General features: G+C 48.4%; 1 protein-coding gene across 4 annotated transcripts in view; it reads left to right on the top strand.

Moving 5' to 3' along the window:
- The window catches only part of SRD5A1 (steroid 5 alpha-reductase 1), a 44,868-nt gene that overhangs the window by 8,221 nt on the left and 16,297 nt on the right, over positions 1 to 20,350 (top strand). For all 4 annotated transcript variants that reach the window (XM_070476459.1, XM_070476460.1, XM_070476461.1 and 1 more), the window contains exons 2-3: positions 14,823 to 14,989; positions 19,781 to 19,882. In XM_070476459.1, coding sequence (XP_070332560.1) covers positions 14,823 to 14,989; positions 19,781 to 19,882 — 269 coding nt within the window. The remainder of the gene's footprint in view (positions 1 to 14,822; positions 14,990 to 19,780; positions 19,883 to 20,350) is intronic.

Raw genomic sequence — 20,350 nt, forward strand, 5'->3', positions numbered from 1 at the left:
GAGGGCAGGGCCCTGCCCTAGGGGAGCATTAGCATCGTGAAGAAGCAGAGCCAGGTGGAGGGGCTTCCCGTGGTCTGTGGGAAGGGGTGTCTGCCCGCATGTTTTTATAATCTTCCTTTAGCACACCTGTCTGAGGATCCACTGACTCCCTGCTCATTGGTGGGCTTGTAGATGGAGGCAAGACGGTCTCTTAAGACATCGGTGAGGATGAGAGAAACTCTTGTACTTTTGCTAAGTACAAGGGTAAAATCAACAGGACTTTGTGGAGGAGAGCCGGGGACAGCGGGGCAGGCCTGCTGAGGAGCGGGGCAGGGAACAGCTGTCAGACAGAGCGCATCAAGGCCCTGACCCCCGGGGATGGACAAGGATGTTTGTGGGCATTTTTTTTAATCCGTGGCAAACCATGTCGTTGCGCCAGTGGCCCTTGCATGGGGTCAGCGTGGAGGTCAGCTATTGATCTCAGGCGTCTGAGTCCAGAGAGCACTGTCCACACCTTGTCACACCGCCCTGGGTTTTGTTTGTATGCAGAGTTCGACCTTTCTCCTGCTCACCCCAGGCACGTGCGTGCTGGAAATGAGCCGCTTTCTGTTATCAGGTCTGCTCAGAGCCTCTCCGCACCGGGGTCCTGGGGTGGCACCCTCAACCCCGTCTCAGCTCCTGTTCCGCTTTCTGTCGAGCCAAGCGGAGACTCGGGGTGACCCGAACCCAGGGCGCCTGTGTCACTGATTCCCACTGGGCGGTCAGTGAGCGACTCACTGCATCATCTCTTCATCAGCTCTTCTGTGTAACGGTAGTCCGAAACCGAGTCCCACTGGAGCGCAGGGCTGTGTGTTTGCCACTGGGGCCCCCAGTTACCGCCCTTACCCTGAAGCCACAGAGGAAGGGGGCCACACGCGCCCCGCCCCACCCCCAAGCCCCAGAGTGCAACTCTCAGACACCCACCCCAAGGCATGCGCTCAGCCAGGTCTGCGACCCTGTGGGGTCTTGGTTCTGTTGTCACCCGTCATGGCGGCCCCTCAAAGCACGTCACCAGCTTGAGGTCCAGCTTCCCTCCTGCTGGAATCCGTTAATGACCTGGGCAGAGCCTCGGTCAGCCTCTCTTTTAAAGGTGTCGTAAGGGACTTCCGGGGATTCCCTGGGGCTCAGATGGTTAAGAATCCCCTGCAGTGCTGGCTTCGGCAGCACATATACTAAAAAAAAGAATCCCCTGCAACACAGGAGACCTGGATTCAATCCCCGCGTCAGGAAGATCCGCTGGAGAAGGCAGCGGTAACCCACTCCAGTATTCTGGCCTGGGAAATCCCGTGGACAGGGGAGCCTGGTGAGCCACAGTCCGCGGGGTCGCTAAGCATCGGACACAACTGAGCAGCTAACACTCAACACACGAGGGGCTTCCCAGATGGCACCACTGGTAAAGAACTTGCCTGCCAACGGAGGAGACGAGGGTTTGATCCCTGGGTCTGGAATATCCCTTGGAGAAGGAAATGACAACCAGTTATAGGATTCTTGCCTGGATAATCCCATGAACTTCTCTGATAGCTCAGTTGGTAGAGACTTTGCCTGCAACGCGGGAGACCTGCATTTGATTCCTGGATTGGGAAGAACTGCTGGAGAAGGGATAGGTTACCTACTCCAGTATTCGTGGGCTTCCCCTGTGGCTCGGCTTCCACTGTATAATCATAAGGGATTTGAATTAGGTCATACCTGAATGGTCTAGTGGTTTTCCCTACTTTCTTCAATTTAAGTCTGAATTTGGCAATAAGGAGTTCATGATCTGAGCCACAGTCAGCTTCTGGTCTTGTTTTTGCTGACTGTATGGAGCTTCTCCATCTTTGTCTGCAAAGAATATAATCAATTGATTTTAGTGTTGCCCATCTGGTGGTATCCATGTGTAGACTCTTCTCTTGTGTTGTTGGAAGAGGGAATTTGCTGTGACCAGTGTGTTCTCTTGGCAAAACTCTATTAGCCTTTGTCCTGCTGCATTCTGAACTCCAAGGCGAAATTTGCCTTTGTTACTCCAGGTGTTTCTTGACTTCCTACTTTTACATTCCAGTCCCCTATAAAGAAAAGGACATCTCTTTTGGGTGTTTGTTCCAGAAGGTCTTGTAGGTCTTCAAAACCATTCAACTTCAGCTTCTTCAGCATTACTGGTCAGGGCATAGCCTTGGATTACTGTCATATTGAATGGTTTGCTTTGGAAACGAACAGAGATCATTTTGTCGTTTTTGAGATTGCATCCAAGTATTGCATTTCTGACTCTTGTTGACTATGATGGCTACTTTCTTCTAAGGGATTCTTGCCCACAATAGTAGATATAATGGTCATCTGAGTTAAATTCACCCATTGCAGTCCGTTTTAGTTCGCTTATTTTTAGAATGTCGACGTTCACTCTTGGCCATCTCCTGTTTGACCATTTCCAATTTGCCTTGATTCATGGACCTGACATTCCAGGTTCCTATGCAATATTCCTCTTTACAGCATCGAACCTTGCTTCTATCACCAGTCACATCCACAACTGGGTGTTGTTTCTGCTTTGGCTCCATTCCTTCATTCTTTCTGAAGTTATTTCTCCACTGATCTCCAGTAGCATATTGGGCACCTACTGACTTGGGGAGTTCCTCTTTCAGTATCCTGTAATTTTGCCTTTTCATACTGTTCATGGTTTGCCATTCCCTTCTCCAGTGGACTACATTTTGTCAGAACGATGGAGAAGGATAAGAGGCTGATAGAAGCTTCCTGATGAGAGAGACTGACTGAGGGGAAAACTGGGTCTTGTTCTGATGGGCAGGGCCATGCTCAGTAAATCTTTAATCCAATTTTCTGTTGATGGGAGGGGCTGTGTTCCCTCCCTGTTATTTGACCTGAAGCCAAACTATGGTGGAGGCAATAAAGATAACGGTGACCTCCTTCAAAAAGGTCCCATGCCCGCACTGCTACACTCAGTGCCCCCAACCCTGCAGCAGGCCACCACCTCCGCTGGAGACTCCTGGACCGTCATGGGCAAGTCTGGGTCAGTCTCTTGTGGGGTCACTGTTCCTTTTTCTTAGGTCCTGGTGCGCACAAGGTTTTCCCTTAGATTATGCAGTGGAAGTGACAAATAGATTCTAGGGATTAGATCTGATAGAGTGCCTGAGGAACTAGGGACAGAGGTTCTCGACATTGTACAGGAGGAAGTGATAAAGACCATTCCCAAGAAAAGGAAATGCAAAAAGGCAAAATGGTTGTCTGAGGAGGCCTTATAAATAGCTGTGAAAAGAAGAGAAGGGATAGGCAACGGAGAAAAGGAAAGATATACCCATTTGAATACAGAGTTCCAAAGAATAGCAAGGAGAGATAAGAAAGCCATCCTCAGCCATCAATGCAAAGAAATAGAGGAAAACAATAGATTGGGAAAGACTAGGGATCTCTTCAAGAAAATTAGATATACCAAGGGAATATTTCATGCAAAGATGGGCACAATATAGGACAGAAATGGTATAGACCTAACAGAAGCAGAAGATATTAAGAAGAGGTGGCAAGAATACACAGAAGAACTGTACAAAAAAGACCTTCATGACCCAGATAACCACGATGGTATGATCACTCACCTAGAGCCAGACATCCTGGAATGTGAAGTCAAGTGGGCCTTAGGAAGCATCACTATGAACAAAGCTAGTGGAGGTGATGGGATTCCAGTTGAGCTATTTCAAATTCTGAAAGATGATGCTGTGAAAGTGCTGCACTCAACATGGCAGCAAATTTGGAAAACTCAGCAGTGGCCACAGGACTGGAGAAGGTCAGTTTTCATTCCAATCCCAAAGAAAGGCAATGCAAAAGAATGTTCAAAATACTGCACAACTGTACTCATCTCACACGCTTGCAAGGTAATGCTCAAAATTGTCCAAGCAAGGCTTCAAACAGTACATGAACTGTGAACTTCCAGATGTTCAAGCTGGATTTAGAAAAAGCAGAGGAACCAGAGATCAAATTGCCAATATCTGTTGGATCATCAGAAAAGCAAGAGAATACCGGAAGAACATCTACTGCCCTATTGACTGCGCCGAAGCCCTTGACTGTGTGGATCACAACACACTGTGGAAAATTCTGAAAGAGATGGGAATACCAGACCACCTGACCTGTCTCTTGAGAAATCAGTATGCAGGTCAGGAAGCAACAGTTAGAACTGGACATGGAACAACAGACTGGTTCCAAATAGGGAAAGGAGTACATCAAGGCTGTATATTGTTACCCTGCTTACTTAACTTATATGAGAAATGCTGGACTGGATGAAGTACAAGCTGGAATCAAGATTGCCGGGAGAAATATCAATAACATCAGATATGCAGATGACACCACCATTATGGCAGAAAGCGAAGAAGAACAAAAGAGCCTCTTGGTGAAAGTGAAAGAGGAGAGTGAAAAAGTTAGCTTAAAACTCAACATTCAGAAACTAAGATTATGGCATGTTGTCCCATCACTTCATGGCAAATAGATGGGGAAACAATGAGAGACTTTATTTGGGGGGGGGGCCTCCAAAATCACTGCAGATGGTGATTGCAGCCATGAAATTAAAAGACACTTACTCCTTGAAAGAAAAGTTATGATCAATCTAAACAGCATATTAAAAAGCAGAGACATTACTTTGCCAACAAAGGTCCATCTAGTCAAATCTATGGTTTTTCCAGTGGTCATGTATGGATGTGAGAGTTGGACTATAAAGGAAGCTGAGCACCGAAGAATTGATGCTTTTGAACTGTGGCATTGGAGAAGACTCTTGTTCAGTTTTCTTGCTATAGGAAATAACACAATCATTCAGCAAATGATTTGACCCTCAAAAGAGAAGCGATTGGACATCATCTCCCAGGGCAGCCTATAAGGTCGCCAACCCAAGTTTGGAACACTAAGTAGCCAACTTGGGTGATCTGGCAGTAACTTAGGTAATGGTGGGCTTCCTCAGTGGGTCAATGGCGGGGAATCTACCTGCAATACTGGAGATGCAGGTTCAATTCCTGGGTCAAGAAGATCCCCTGGAGGAGTAGATGGCAACCCACTCCAGTACTCTTGCCTGGAGAATCCCAGGAACAGAGGAGCCGTCTAGACTACAGTCCATGGTGCCACAAAGTCACACATGACTGAGCATGCATCTACTTATCTACTTACTAGGAAATGGTAGAGCTAACCACTTTCAAATGTTTAAATGAGAATGGTTGTTAATTTTAATAATTAATTGTTTCACTTCTTTCTCAATAATTTGACATCACTGTAATCTACAGCACTTCTAGATTTGGATCAGTTCTTTTTGTTTATCCTTCCTTCTGTAAAAAGAAAGGAATTTAGTGATTGTAGTGATTAAACTGCAATAAAGATATGTATTTAAAGAAGGATTTTGCCCTTTTGAGGTGAGGCTGCAAACACAAAGAATACTCTGTCACTCTGTACTTTGGCACAAAAGAAGGCAAAGGCTGAGGGATTGGTATGCCCTTCTCTTTCTTCAGTTTTCTGCTGTGTTTTCCTGTTATACATGCCTTGTGCTTACATATATGCTTAGTTGCTCAGTCATGTCTGAGCCTTTGTGACCCTATGGACTGTAGCCCACAGGCTCCTCTGTCCATGGGATCTTTTTTTATTTAAGTCACTCAGTCCTGTCCGACTCTTTGCAACCCCATGGACTATGTAGTCCATGGAATTCTCCAGGCCAGAATACTGGAGCCTTTCCCTTCTCCAGGGGATCTTCCCAACCCAGGGATGAAACCCAGGTCTCCCACATTGCAGGTGAACTCTTTACCAGCTGAGCCCACAGTTCAGTTCAGTCACTCAGTCATGTCCGACTCCTTGCAACCCTGTGACTGCAGCATGCCACGCTTCCACGTCCATCACCAACTCCTGGAGTTTACCCAAACTCATGTCCATTGAGTCACTGATGCCATCCAGCCATCTCATCCTCTGTCATCCCCTTCTCCTCCCGCCTTCAGTCTTTCCCAGCTCAGGGTCTTTTCCAATGAGTCAGCTCTTCCGCATCAGGTGGCGAAAGTATTGGAGTTTCAGCTTCAGCATCAGTCCTTCCAATGAACATTCAGGACTGATTTCCTTTAGGATGGACTGGCTGGATCTCCTTGCAGTCCAAGGGACTCTCAAGAGTCTTCTCCAACACCACAGTTCAAAAGCATCAATTCTTCAGTGCTCAGCTTTCTTTATAGCGTGTTGTTGGTTTCAACAATATTGTGTTGGTTTCTACCAAACATCAACATGAATCAGCCATAGGTAACATGTGTCCCCTCCTCCTGGAACCTCCCTCCCACCTCTCCCCATCCCACCCATCTTGGTTGTCACAAAGCCCCAGTTTGAGTTCCCTGAGTCAGCAGATTCCCATGGGCTGTGTATTTTACATATGGCGGTGTGCATGTATCCGGGTCCCTCCCACCATGCATCCTGCCCTCTCCCGCCCCCCCCCAACCTTGTCCATAACTCTGTGCTCTATATCTGTGTCTTCATTCCCACCTTTGTTTTTGCCTGAGTTTTTCAGGTTCCCAGAAATCAGATTTCTCATCAGGTCTGTTCTGAATGTATTAGAGATCAGGGCTTAAAATACTCGTCTGCATATTGTGTGCAAAAGAACCTGCAATTGAGATAGGTGCTCCTTGTAGAGAACTTATAAAGTGCAGAGGAATTCAAGGAAACAAAAATAAACCCACCTAGAATTCCACCCCTCAGAGATAACATAGATGGTATTTTGGGATATCTCTTTCCTGTCTCTGTCACTGTTTTTTTTTTGTTGTTGTTGTTGTTTTAATGTGGACCATTTTTTTTTAAGTCTTTATTGAATTTGTTACAATATCACTTCTGTTTTATGTTTTGGTTTTTTTAGCCCCAAGGCATGTGGGATCTTAGTTCCCCAACCAGGGATCGAACCTGCACCCTTTGCATTAGAAAGTGAAGTCTTAATCACTGGGTCACCAGGGAAGTCCCTCCTTCATTGTTTTTTTATAAGTTTTGGATCATTTTTTCTTAAGTAGTCAAGATAACAACACGGATATATAAGCACACAAAATCTTATATCCCACTTCTGTCACTTAACGTAAGTACTGTACTAGCTTAGTAGAAATACGAAATAAAGAAATAAAGATGACTTCTAAAGACTAATGTGCTGCAGTGTGAGTAGACAAAAACAGCCCTGCCTGGTCCTGCTTCTGGCTGACCCCTCGGGATGTGGCGGATGGCACACCCAGGATGTTGCCGTGGAGGCGGCCACCTCCTGGTGTCTCTCTCTATCACCCAGGAGAGAGTTCCCCCATGTTCCTCTGAGCCTCTGGTCCTGATCTTTTCATTAGGTTAATAGTAATGGTTCTGACATGTTTTTTTTTTTTTAAAGGCATATGTAGGATTAGGGATTATTGAGAACATTCTGTCAGAAACTATGAGAAGTCCTCTTCTGCTGTCTAAGCGTATAAACTCACCCCCAAAAGGAGGTGGACCGCAAACTGCCCCGAGCCATGAGAGCGCCCCAGGGATTCCAGCATCTCGGAGATTTAGGTTCACCCAGTCATGAAGCTCGCCCGTGTTCCTGACTGCCTTACAAACGTGAACTTTACGGAAAGGCCATGTTCTTTCTTGACACGGAACAGAAAGAAAACGAGCAAGCTGTAACACAGTGAGGAGCAAAGTGTCAGGTTTAATCCCACACCCCTCCTGATGATGCAGGAAACAGGATTTCTTCTTCCCAGCTCCTGGGGACCTGGCAATTGTGTATGCAGAAGAGGAAATGGCTTTATAACCTGATTTCTCCAAAGATGCGCTTCATGGTTTCTCAAGAGATGATGTCTGTGCTAAGGAATTTTGAGTCTCTGACTTAGTGCCTGTTTCCCACGAGGGGTGCTGTTCATGTCCCAGAGGCAATGGTAAGGGCGAGGCGGCGTGTGAGATCATTTGAACACAAACACGCTCCATAACTGGATGACCTGGGTCCCAGAACTGGCTCCTGGCAGGCGCTGTGTCCGCCCAGCAGAGGCGCCCGCCTCCCCTGCTGTCTGAGCCTGGACCTTCCCCCGGGTAAATGGCTGGTGTCACCGCCAACCTTGAGCTGCTTTTGTCCCTCCAAAGTCTAGAGGAAGGTTCAGGAAAAGCCACGTCCAGAAGCTGCCCCTCCCCACCCATTCTGGTTCCTCTTGGCCCAAGTCAAAGGAAAACACTGCTGACAGCTGCTGCATGGATTTCCAAGGAAAAGGAAATGACCCAGAAGGAGAAAGACCATCCAGAAGATGCCAGGAAGGGGGCACGGTGCTCCCCTCTGGAAAGCGTGTCGCATCTGAGTGTCGCTGAAGACCCCGGCCCCAGGACCTCTGAGCCAGGGCAGCCGGCCCCCGGGGACGTGCTCGGCCTCTGGGGAAGGACAGGGTGGGGAGGACAATGCAGCTCCCTCCTGAGGTCTGTGGGCCTGGGTGGCATTGCTCGGGACAGTGTGTTCCAGCCTCCTGATTTTGTGGACATCAGGGTCGCTGCTGAGCCCTCCAACGACAGAGAGCAACAGAAGAGACCAGTGTCAGCCTAAGGCCCTGTATCCAGCCCTGGCCCCTTTCCTGACGTTTCACGTGAGACCAAAGAGAGAGAAATCCTTTCCCCAGGTCATTTGTGACCGGCTTCCACAGGCACAGAGGTCAGGGCGCCCCTCCTGGCCATCCAGGGAACAGGACAGGTGTGTGCGGTCCCCACCGCCACCAGCCAGCCCCAGACCACAGCGGCTGCCCAAAACCCAAGTGCTGGGGCCACAGGCAAGAGTGCTTTCTAAGAAAACCCAGGTGACATGTCCAGATTAGATCTGCTGTTGTGATCTGGACTAAGGTCTGTGAACTTCCCTGGAAAGGGCCAGGTATGTCTGCCCAGCTTTCTGGCCCAAAGAGCAAAGGAAGATCCTTGGTGAAGGAATTTATGACTTAAGAGGAAACAAATGTTCACAGAAATTGTGTCGAGAGAATTCAAAATACAATACCTCAATGCAGTTTTGGTAATAGAGGTGTAATGAGAAGAATGGGATTCTTTGTTGTTGTTGTTGTTGTTGGGAATAAAATTTAACTTGAGGCTTCCCTGGAGGCTCAGTGGTAAAGAATCCACCTGCAGTGCAGGTGAGGGATTGATCCCTGGGTGGGGAAGATACCCTGGAGAAGGAAATGACCACCCACTCCAGTATTCTTGGCTGGGAAATCCCACGGACAGAGGAGCCTGGCAGGCTGCAGTCCATGGGGCCACGAAGAATCAGACATGACTTAGTGACTAAACAACAATAACAACAACAAATTGCTGGTATAAGGAAGTGAAAGTTTTAGTTGCTCAACTGTGTCCAACTCTTTATGACCCCTTGGACTGTAGCCTACCAGGCTCCTCTGTCCATGGAATTCTCCAGGCAGCAATACTGGAGTGGGTTGTCATTCCCTTCTTCAGGGGATCTTCCCAAGCCATGGATCAAATCCGGGTCCCCTGCATTGCAGGCAGATTCTTTATTGTCTGAGCCCCCAGGGGAGCTGGTGTAACAGATAGCTTTAAAGGCCTGAAATTTTCACAAGCTTGGTAAATTTGTATTTTGTCTGTCGCACACATTTTTACCACCATGAGTTACAACATCTCAGTAGATTCCACTGTAGATTCCACTGTACTGAGCTAGGTGTTTGCTCAACTTCTTTCAAAGTAGCCTCACCTTTGGTTGTTCCCCACACACCGTATACAGCAGCCTACCCCAGCCTTTTTGTCATCACCGACCAGTTTCATGAAGGACGGTTTCTCGGCGACCGGGATGATAGCATGGGAACAGTTTGGGGATGATTGAAGCACAGTAGGGGTCAAGCTGTTATAAGAATCTAAAGGCACCAGTGATCTAACCAGAGATAGAGCTTAGGCTGTAAAGTGAGTTAACGGGGCAGCAGCTGTAAATACAGATGACGCATCACTCACTCACCTCCTTCTCTGCAGCCCGGCTCCTAACAGGTCCATTCCCCAGGGGCTGAGGGCCCCTGATTTAGAGAGCCTGAGCCCTCGGCCACTCCAGCCTCAGCACCGACCCCTGGAATAAACAGCTGAGCCATTGCAGTGACGTCCATGGACTTACCAGGCGCCAAGGTTGCCCGCCTGCACCATCTTCTGCCTCCGTTTTGAACTATCAAGTGTCACTCCTGGTGTCCTCACTCCGCAAGCCACTCTTCTTCCCAAAAGGCTAATAATCATGTTACACAAGATTATATTCCCTGGGTGTGTTTCCCCTACAAGTAATTGACTCACCATTGGTCTAGGTGGTTTTCCTTGCTAGGCTAACAAAATAAACTGCTTGGTAGCTTCCTGAGGCCGTAGCCTCGTTTCCTTCCTTTTCTTAAAAGAAGTTCTGCCCTGGGGCGCTGTTTTAAACTCTCTGATTTTTCTCACCACCGCTTTCCCATGAGTTGGGGACATTGCGATGACCACCAAGCCTGGCCGTGCGGGCCTCCATTGGTCTGCCACCGCTGTGCTGGCAGTGAGCCCCAGAGATGCTTCGCCAGCTGCTGGAGTCCTCAAAGGGGCTTCCCAACTGGCTCGGTAAAGCGTCCACCTTCCAACGCAGAAGATGCAGGAGTCGGGCTCACTCCCCGGGTCAGGAAGGTCCCCCGGAGCAGTAATGGCAACCCACTCCAGTATTCTCGCCTGAAGAATCCCACGGCCGGAGGAGCCTGGCGGGGCCACACAGTCTGTGGCGTCGCACAGAGTTGGACAGAGTGCGCACGGTAACCAAACAGCCCACACTCCACTTGCCTTCAAAGCACAAAGAGTCCAACAGCTTTCCTTGTTCTGACTCGACGGGTAGGCACGCGGATCCCTGCATCATGTCCCAGAATACCAAGCAACCGAGCCCTGTGCAAAGAGATAACATTGCCACACGCAGGTTCTGTCACGCCCACTGAACTCCCTCCAGACGAGGTGTAAACAGAGGCCCGTGGCCGTGTTCCAGTACAGCTTTATTTACAGACACTGAAATCTGAATTTCATACAATTTTCATGTGTCATGGAATAGTCTTTTGACCCACTCCCCTGCCTAACACACACACTATTTAAAAATGTAAAAAGCACTCTTAGCTCCCAGGCAGTAGAAAGCGGGTGGTGGTCTGGACTTGGCCCTGTGGCTGTGTTTGCCGACACCTGATCCATACTCACATTGGTGTCACAGAACGTTAGTGACCCAGGAGGGATGGGCAGGAAGGCAGAACAAGAGGCAGCTTCAGGTTCCACCTTTACCGGGTGCCAGCCAGGAGCTCAGACGGTAAAGCGTCCGCCTGCCATGCAGGAGACCGGGGTGCGATCCCTGGGTCGGGGACATCCCCTGGAGAAGGAAAGAGCCACCTACTCTAGCATTCTGGCCTGGAGAATCCCATGGACAGAGGGGCCTGGCGGGCTATAGAGGAATCCTCTGAGCTGACTTGGAAAATGAGATCAGTTAATTCCCAGTGCTTCTCAGGTCTGGGCACTCGGGAACAGGCCGAGAACCGGTCTGTCTTCTGTCATCAGCCGCTTCCTCTGGCTCTAGCATGGGGCCCTCTGCCCTGGCTGAGAAGCCGGGAGAAGCAGAAAGGCACCATGGCAACAGGGCCTGATCGCAACCCCTCAGAGCCCCTGCCTGTTTCTAAGGGCGCCTGTGCCGGCGCCCCCAATCAAGACCGAGCCCTGGTCTTGCAGTGTCAGTGTTTGCAGTCAGCCTGCGTCCCAGTGCCAGTCAGCCTTACCAGCTGTCTGCCCAGGTAGGAGCCATGGTTCCCCAGTGCAGAGAGAAGTGCCTCTTCTCTTTTGTGGACCACACAGCCCGTGGGCTTCCCCGGTGCCTCAGCGGGAAAGGATCTGCCTGCAAATGCAGGAGATGCAGGTTTGAGCCCTGGGATGGGAAGATTCCCTGAGGAGGAAATCGCAGCCCACTCCAGTGTTCTTGCCTGGAGAATCCCATGGACAGAGGGGCCTGCAGAGAGGGTCAGAAAGAGCTGGACGCAGTTGAGCACACACATACCTGGGGATTCTTAATTCCCCACCCAGGGATCGAACCTGCACCCCCTGCACTGGAAGCGTGGAGTCCTTACTGGGCCACCAGGAAAGTCCCTCCCTGTTCTTTCTGAGGGGCTTGTCACGGGGGCGACAGAGGATGAGATGGCTGGATGGCATCACCGACGCACTGCACATGAGTCTGAGTAAACTCCGGGAGTTGGTGATGGACAGGGAGGCCTGGTGTGCTGCAGTCCATGGGGTCACAAAGAGTCGGGCACGACTGAGCGACTGAACTGAACTGAACTGTCAGCACTATAGTTTCCAGGCAAATCGCTGCCCCACCAATGATGTCATTGCCCAGTGGACGCTTACTGTCCAGCTCAGACTTGGCCCTAAACTTACACAAGGCCTTTGGGGAAAGTGGCTGCACCAGATGAGAACCTGCTTGTGATTCATGGGAAAGTCCTCCGGAGATGTTGAGTGAGACTGCTGGGGAGATTGACACTATAGTACTACTATTGTGCCGTTACTGTTAACAGCCGTTTATGTTTTTACCCCGGAGTAGATGGCCAAAATGGAAACAATAAGTGTGTACACTTTCCCGTTTCAAGCTATCGTTTATGTAAATAAATTTTCACTTGATCAGCTTTGGTGATTGGATCAGGTTGTGTGGTCATCACCGCAATCCAGATATAGGACGTTGTGTCCCTATATATGTCCTTTGCGCTTCTTTGTAGCTAATCCCTTCCCCTGACTCTAGTTTTGGCTTTTCTACAGTTCCTTACATCTGAATTCTTTTTCATTGATAGAGGGATTAAAGTTGTTGCTTTCTTCTTTGGTCAGTTTTGGTCACCTCTGTCTTTTATGAATTTTGTCTGTTTCATCCATGTTGTCAAGTCTGTTGGCATAAAGTTGTTGAAATCATTTCTTACTATCCCCCTAAGGGCTATAGGGTATGTATCGATGACCCCCTTTTAAATGTATGATGTATTGATTTTAAAGAGAAAACTCAAACACAGTATAAAGTTTTACATCCTGTTTTCTTCCTACATTTCTAACTTCTTGTCCTTTTATTTTCCCCTCTTTAACTGGTGTGCACTAAGGGCTTCCCAGGTGGCTCAGTGGTAAAGAATCCTCTTGCCAATGCAGGAGACACAGGAGACAAGGGTTCAATCCCTGGGAAGGGAAGATCCCCTGGAGGAGGGCCTGGCAACACACTGCAGTATTCTTATCCGAGGAATCCTATGGACAGAAGAGTCTGGTGGGCTGCAGTCCATGGGGTTGCAAAGTCGGACACAACTGAGCAGCTAAACAACAATGTGCACCTAACCCAGTGCGGTACAGCCAAGGAAAGCTGAATCCACCTGCAGTGCAGGAGACCCGAGTTCAATCCCTGCGATGGGAAGATCCCCTGGAGAAGGAAACATGGCAGCCCACTCCAGTGTTCTTGCCTAGAGAATCCCATGGACAGAGGAGCCTGGTGGGCTGCAGCCCACGGGGTGACAAAGAGTCGGACACGACTGAATGACTAACACGAATGTTGTTGTTGTTCAGTCATTAAGTCATGTCCGATTCTCTGTGACTCCATGGACTGCGGCACGCCAGGCTTCCCTGTCCTTCACTATCTCCCTGACTTTGCTCAGATTCATATCCCCTAAGTCAGTGATGCCATCCAACCATCTCATCCCCTATCGTCCCCTTCTCCTCCCGCTCTCGATCTTTCCCAGCATCAGCGTCTTTTCCAGTGGGTTGGCTCTTCGCATCAGGTGGCCAAAGTATACTTAAATTCAGCCGCTCAGTAGCCCATGACCTTAGGCATTTCACTGGAGCGCTCTGAGTCTTAACCGTGTCCTCTGTCAAGTGTGCTGACAGTGTCTCTGTGCAGGTAGCTGGGAGGCCTTGCCCATGGTGGGCACTAGGGAGATGCCAGCCATCACCATGGTGACAGATAACGTAACGGTGGTCCCCAAACTCGTACAGCTTGGCCCAGACCGAGTCACTGGTTTTAGGAGGATGGAGCCTTCCGTTTTCTCTCATCCCATGTGTCTGTTTCACACTCTGCATAACTAGAACCCTGAATTTTTGCCCCGTGGTGTACATTATTGAAACACCGTTAAGTCTTTAACTAGAAATTCTGCTTTCAACAGATATAGTTCATCTGTGCAAGTATTCCTAAGAATGACTTTTATATAAAAGTCAAGATTAAAAATCCAAGACACTTAGAACAGAACTTCTCAATCTGTTTCTCATTATAGCACACAAGGTACGTGACACATCTTTAGCATATAGTGGGATAATCTGACAAAGAAGACTCACTGGGAAGACATAGCCATTCCAGAGCTCTGGCCCCCCCAGATCCTGCCCTGATCAGCTGCGGGGCTAAGAGCATCCCCGCTCCGGCACACCTGTAATTCAGCGCTGAGCTCCTCCAGTTGGAAGCTCTGTAAGACATCTGGGACAATTAGAGATAGTAGTAATAGAATAGCCAGTAGTGAAGTGAAAGGCGCTCAGTCGTGTCCCACTATTTGTGACCCCATGGACTGTAGCCCACTGGGCTCCTCTGTCCGTGGGATTCTCCAGGCAAGATTACTGGAGTGGGTTGCCCTGCCTTCCTCCAAGGGATCTTCCCGACTCAGGGATTGAACCCTGGTCTCCTGCATTGCAGGCGGATTCTATACCATCTGAGCCAGCAGGGAAGCCCAAGAGCCAGTTAAGAAAACATCTAATCATTGCTGCAAGAAGACAATGAAGAAAATCATCACACTTAAAAAAGAAAAAATCTAAGACACTTAAAGCAGAATTGCAGACATTAGATTCTTTATCATTGTTGCTTTATAAAAAAACACTTCTTATCTCTGCAGGACCTTGGTTTTCCCCTTTCTGATCCGGGGAGGGAAGCCCACACCACTGTATGTCTTCCTGTTGGCGTTCGTCTTCTGCACCTATAACGGCTACCTGCAGAGCAGGTACCTGAGTCAGTACGCAGTGTATGCGGACGACTGGCTCAGAGACCCCCGGTTTCTAACAGGTGAGTGTCCTCAGCGACGCGCCCCATCCTTGTAACCTTCAGCTCGGTGTTCACCTTCCGGTAGGGTCCAGTTAGCATCTTGAGAGTACAGAGTCTGCCAAGGTCCCTGACCTGGGACGAGGGGTCAGGCTGTCCCCGTGACGCAGGCGCCCAGCTCCCTTGCCCACTCAAGCCCCGAAAGCGCAAATACCTGTTCTTAAGGTGACCTAAAAATAGCAACGAGCCACAGCAGGCTGAGCAGCGGACCAGGACTGAGGCCACTCGGGCGCTAACTGGCCGTGTAATCTAAGACCGTCATTAGATCTCCTACAGTTCCTTCTGGAAATCGAGAGGAAGTCAGTCATCTTTAACAAGGCAGTGAGACTTTAAACTCTGAGCTTTATGAGGTTTTTGAAACTTTTTTAAAATTTTTATCAATTAATATAAAGTAGCACATTTTCTCGGCTTCCCTGGTGGTGGCTCAGACGGTAAAGAATCTGCCCACAATGCAGGAGACCTGGGTTCCATCCCAGGGTCAGGAAGATTCCCTGGAGGGGGGAATAGCAATCTGCTCCAGTATTCTTGCCCAGAGAATCCGATGGACAGAGGAGCCTGGTGGACCAGAGTCCTCAGGGTCGCAAAGAGTCAGACACAACTGAGCGACCAACACTCCACTGCAGGGCTGAGAGGATGTTGGTCTGTGCTCGTGGTGTCTGGGTGGGCCTGTCCACCACTGCCATCTGTGACACCGTGCAGATGACCCCTCCAGCAGGAGCTCTAGTCCTTAGGCTGTTAACTTAGGACCAGAGCAGGCAGGGGCTGGTATGGTGAGAACAAGATCTTCTGTCATCAGATAAGGCTGGTATATCCTGGCTTACTCAGGGCCATTAAATTTCTTATGCTGGCGATATGGTGATATTTCTTGTGAAAGCTGAGATGTACATCAGTCCTACGATGCCAAGTTTGGCGTGATGGGCTCCAAGTCTAATTGCAGCAGCTGGCTTGGGTCACTGAGGGTGCATGCTCCGTTGGGCCACCCCTTTGTGACCCCGTGGACGGTAGCCTTTGGGTCGCTGACAAACACCTGGCTACCGCTGCTAACACAGAGAAGCGATTTCACTTTCCTAGTACATTTTCCAGTTCTAATTAAACCTTACAATTTCTAAACAAAAATGGTAAAAAAAAAAAAGTCATCAAAAATATTTGCAAGGATGTAAAAAATGTGTAATTTGGGGGCTCTTGTTTATAAGGAAGTTTCTGTATGTTTACCCTCTTCGTGTTTAGAAATTCTAGCACATTCAGTTATCGCTTACTCCCATGGTAGCTAGTCCACCGGGCTTCCCAGGTGGTACAGTGGTAAAGAATCTGCCTACCAATGCAAGAGACGTGGGTTCGATCCCTGGGTCAGGAAGATCCCCTGGAGTGGGAAATGGCAACCTGCTCCGGTATTCTTGCCTGGAAAATTGCATGGACAGAGGAACCTGGTGGGGGGTGGGGGAGGCAGTGAAGGGGGAGAGTCCCATTAAGGGGGTTGCAGAGAGTTGGACAGAACTGAGCCACTGAGCACACACACATGCACACAGGTAGCTACTAAGAGTCTGTCAAATCTTCAAATTGCTCCAAAGCCCTTTAAACTATATAAGGTGACCTTAGGACTCCCCTGGTGGTCCAGTGGTTAAGAATCCGCCTGGCAACACAGGGGATACAAGTTTGATCCCTGATCTGGGAGGATTTCACTTGCCCGAGACCAGCTAAACCGGTGTGCCCTAGAGCCCGTGGCCTGCACCAGGGGAAGCCATCGCCATGAAAAGCCGGAGCACTGCTCCTAGAGAGCAGCCCCCACTCCTCGCGACTGGGGAAAGCCACATGCAGGAGTGAGGCCGAGCACAGCCGGAAACAGAGTGAAAAATAAAGGGACCCTCCGTTTCTTTCGGGGTTTTTTTCTCCACATCTATGAATTGGTCATAATAGAGAAAATTAACATTTAAACTCCCAGGCGGCACCAGTGGTAAAGAACCCTGCCTGCCAATGCAGGAGATGTAAGAGATGCTGGCTCAATCCCAGAGAAGGGGAGATGCCCCCTGGAGGAGGGCCTGGCAACCCGCTCCAGTATTTCTGCCTGGGAAACCCGATGGACAGGGGAGCCTGGTGGGCTGCAGCCCATGGGGTCGCAGTCGGACAGGACTGGGCGCCCTAGCACACGCCCACGCTGGCTCCACAGTCTCTGCCTCCAGGAAACACCAGACTGATCTGTTGTGTTTGTGCACTGCCCCCAAACACGATCTTGCTTTGACTGCTCTCTGACTATCTGATTTTCTTCTGCCCCAGTTATCAGAAGGAGGAAGGAAACAGAACAGGCTTAGTCCATTGCCAGGAACTGCACCCACGCTCTGCCTTCTGAGGTTCAGAGAAGGGCCGAAGTTAGGTCCTCGTCACCTGAGGAAGGAAAGGTCACAGAGTGAATCAGCCGGCCCTGGACCTAGCCTGAGTCATGGCGGAGTAGTGGTTTCAACCGGATCATCACCAGCCCCTGTAGTAGGCAGCCAAGGACAGAGAAAGGCGATTTTTTTTTTTAACTAAAAGATAACAGTTTTAATTGTTTATTTGGGTGGCTTGGGTGGTAAAGACGCTTCCTGCAGTGCAAGAGACCTGGATTCAATCCCTGGCGTCAAGAAGATCCCCTGGAGGAGGGCATGGCTACCCACTCCAGTATTTGTGCCTGGGGAGTCCCGGGGACAGAGGAGCCTGGTGGGCTGCAGTCCACGGGTCAGCAAAGAGTCAGAGACAGTTGAGCAACTGACACTGCTGCTCCTTGAGGTTCTCATGGGAATTGCTTCTGGGATGGATTGTTTGAAAATTGTTGATGAATAGCAATAAAATGAAAGAATTCTTTGGCCTGTGCATTTAAATGTCATTTGAAGTAGTTCTGCAGGTCGCACTTGTGCCCTGAAAACCCTTTGAAGCTGGTCTAAAGTTTAAGACATTCAGTAAATTGTGTATAGACTTCTTAACCTCTCCACAATTGAACAGGAAGAATTGAAAATGAGAGCACAGTCATTGAGAAACAAGCTGGGTTACTTTTTTGGTATACTGTTCATACAGGACACGTACACATAGCTTTTGTTATTATATGAAGTTTTGAAATCACATAAATGATTAATTATATTTACAATAGTTACCATGAAAAGATAAGTGAATAATAATAAAATCCCAACAAAAAGTTTTCCAGAGGAGTAAAAGTAGTTCATCTAAAAGAGTTTGTACAAAGATTTTAAGATCTCTAGCCATGAAATTAAATGCTTAGTTCAGATGAACACAGGTATTAGTTTTATTACTGACCTAGGTGATAAAGGAAACTTGTCTCATGGAATTTTGAGAACATGATGCTTTCTGGAGCTTCCAAAGTGATACAGTGAAATACAAACAGAGTAGCAAGTCAACTGTTAATCGATGGCTCTAGTAAATGCTTTGGCTTCCCACGTGGCTCAGTGGTGAAGAACCTGCCTGCCAATGCAGGAGACATGGGTTCGACCTCTGAGTCGGAAAGATTCCCTGGAGAAAGAAATAGCCACCCACTCCAGTATTCTTGCCTGGGAAATCCCATGGACAGAGGAGCCTGGCAGGCTGCAGCCCACGGGGTTGCAAAGAGCTGAACATGACTGAGTGGCTAAACACCAAACAAAATAAGTGACTTACAAAAGCTGTTAACAAAATTTGGTACAAGCTGTTTAGAAAGAAAGCTGCCTAGGAAAGAAATCACAGGATCCTGAAAGCCTTACTGTAGACCTGAGTGTGATTTACATCCCTGTTCTCACCCGGGAAAACTGTTTAATGCCCCTGGGCTAACTGATGAATAGTTAATAATGTTACTCCAAGTGTTCGTTTGTTTGACTTTGAATCAAGTGCCACAGTTGAGCACCATGTGCCTTTCACTTTTCTTTTCATATCTCAGAACAATCAAGTTAACGTCTTAATGAAGTCAAGTCATTCCTTTCATCAAACACTGTTTTGACATTTTCTCTTTTCTTGTTGACATTCATTGGTGTGGTACTAAGTCTCCCTTAACTGGTGAAAACCCTTTGCAGTCATTTAAGAATGGGAGAGAAAGCATTCAGATGCTGTGGAAAATCTAGCCAGAGCCAGGAAGCTGACAGTTGACAGTTTTGTTGAGAGTTGAGGACATGAACAGTTCCACGAATGCCGAATGATGAGTGAGCAGAAAATGGGTAGGGGAGGGGTGTGGATCTACATTAAATGGTTACGTAAAATTATAGGGAAACAAGGACCAGAGAGGAGCTCCTGGGGACCACCCCTCAAGGGGCCTGAGTGCAGCCCACCCTGGTAAAGCACATTCCGGGGACCTCCTGCCCCACATCTGCCCGTGGGAGGGGGTGGAGGGACACTGTGCTTCAGACAGTGTCTGCGAGGTCATGTGAACTTTGTGGGCCGACCCACGGATGATGACAACGCCTTTTCCTAGGAAAGAGCCTTGTGACTTAGTCAGAGTTCTAGTCATCCCAGTCACCCTAAAAACATAGACTGTGACCATCAGATCAAGTGATTTTAGATGAATTGGGTAATTCAGTAGTATTTTTAGAAAAGCATAGCCCTATCTCACAACACCTAAGTCAGCTAAGTCGTCTTTCTAAGTGAAGCACAGTGTTTATTTCCATGATTTTTACTGTCAGTCACGGCTCCTATGTTATGCCTGTAATGATATTGTGAAGGATCACAATAATACTGTTCATTCACACTTGGGCTTGTGAATTCTGTGGCTTACCATAATACCCTTGGATGTTTTATCTTGTTTAGGTTCTGCCTTATGGTTGATAGGCATGCTGATTAACATCCATTCAGATCATGTCCTGAGGAACCTCAGGAAACCGGGGGAGACTGGCTATAAAATACCAAGAGGTATGTACCAAAAAATGGGGTATTTATTCTGAAATTGACTGCCTGGAGAATTCCATGGACAGAGAAGCCTGGTGGGTCACGGTCCATCAGGCCGCAGAGTCGGGCGCAACTGAAGTGACTTAGCGTGCATTCTAAGATTGTATGGCCTGATGCCTTGCTGTTTGGGTTTTGCCAGAGCTCGTAAGTGAAGTATAGTGTTCATTAGCTGCAGGTTTTCAGTCTGTCACTGTTACTAGTAGTAGCAGTGACTAATCATTGTTTTCTTAAAATGATAGAAGAACCAGTTCTGACTAATGGAAGCAAAAAGGAAATTCTAGTTATATCTGTGTTTGGAAAGAGCATATGAGTAGGAATTAATGGTCTACGAGGGGTGTCCAGCACTTTCTTTCTTGCCATAGAATAGAATTGATACCTTGACTGACCCTCTCTCCAAAACACTTTAAAATGTTGAGTAAAATTTTTAAATGC

This window comes from Odocoileus virginianus, chromosome 14, assembly GCF_023699985.2.
Source record: "Odocoileus virginianus isolate 20LAN1187 ecotype Illinois chromosome 14, Ovbor_1.2, whole genome shotgun sequence".
Lineage (NCBI taxonomy): Eukaryota > Metazoa > Chordata > Mammalia > Artiodactyla > Cervidae > Odocoileus > Odocoileus virginianus.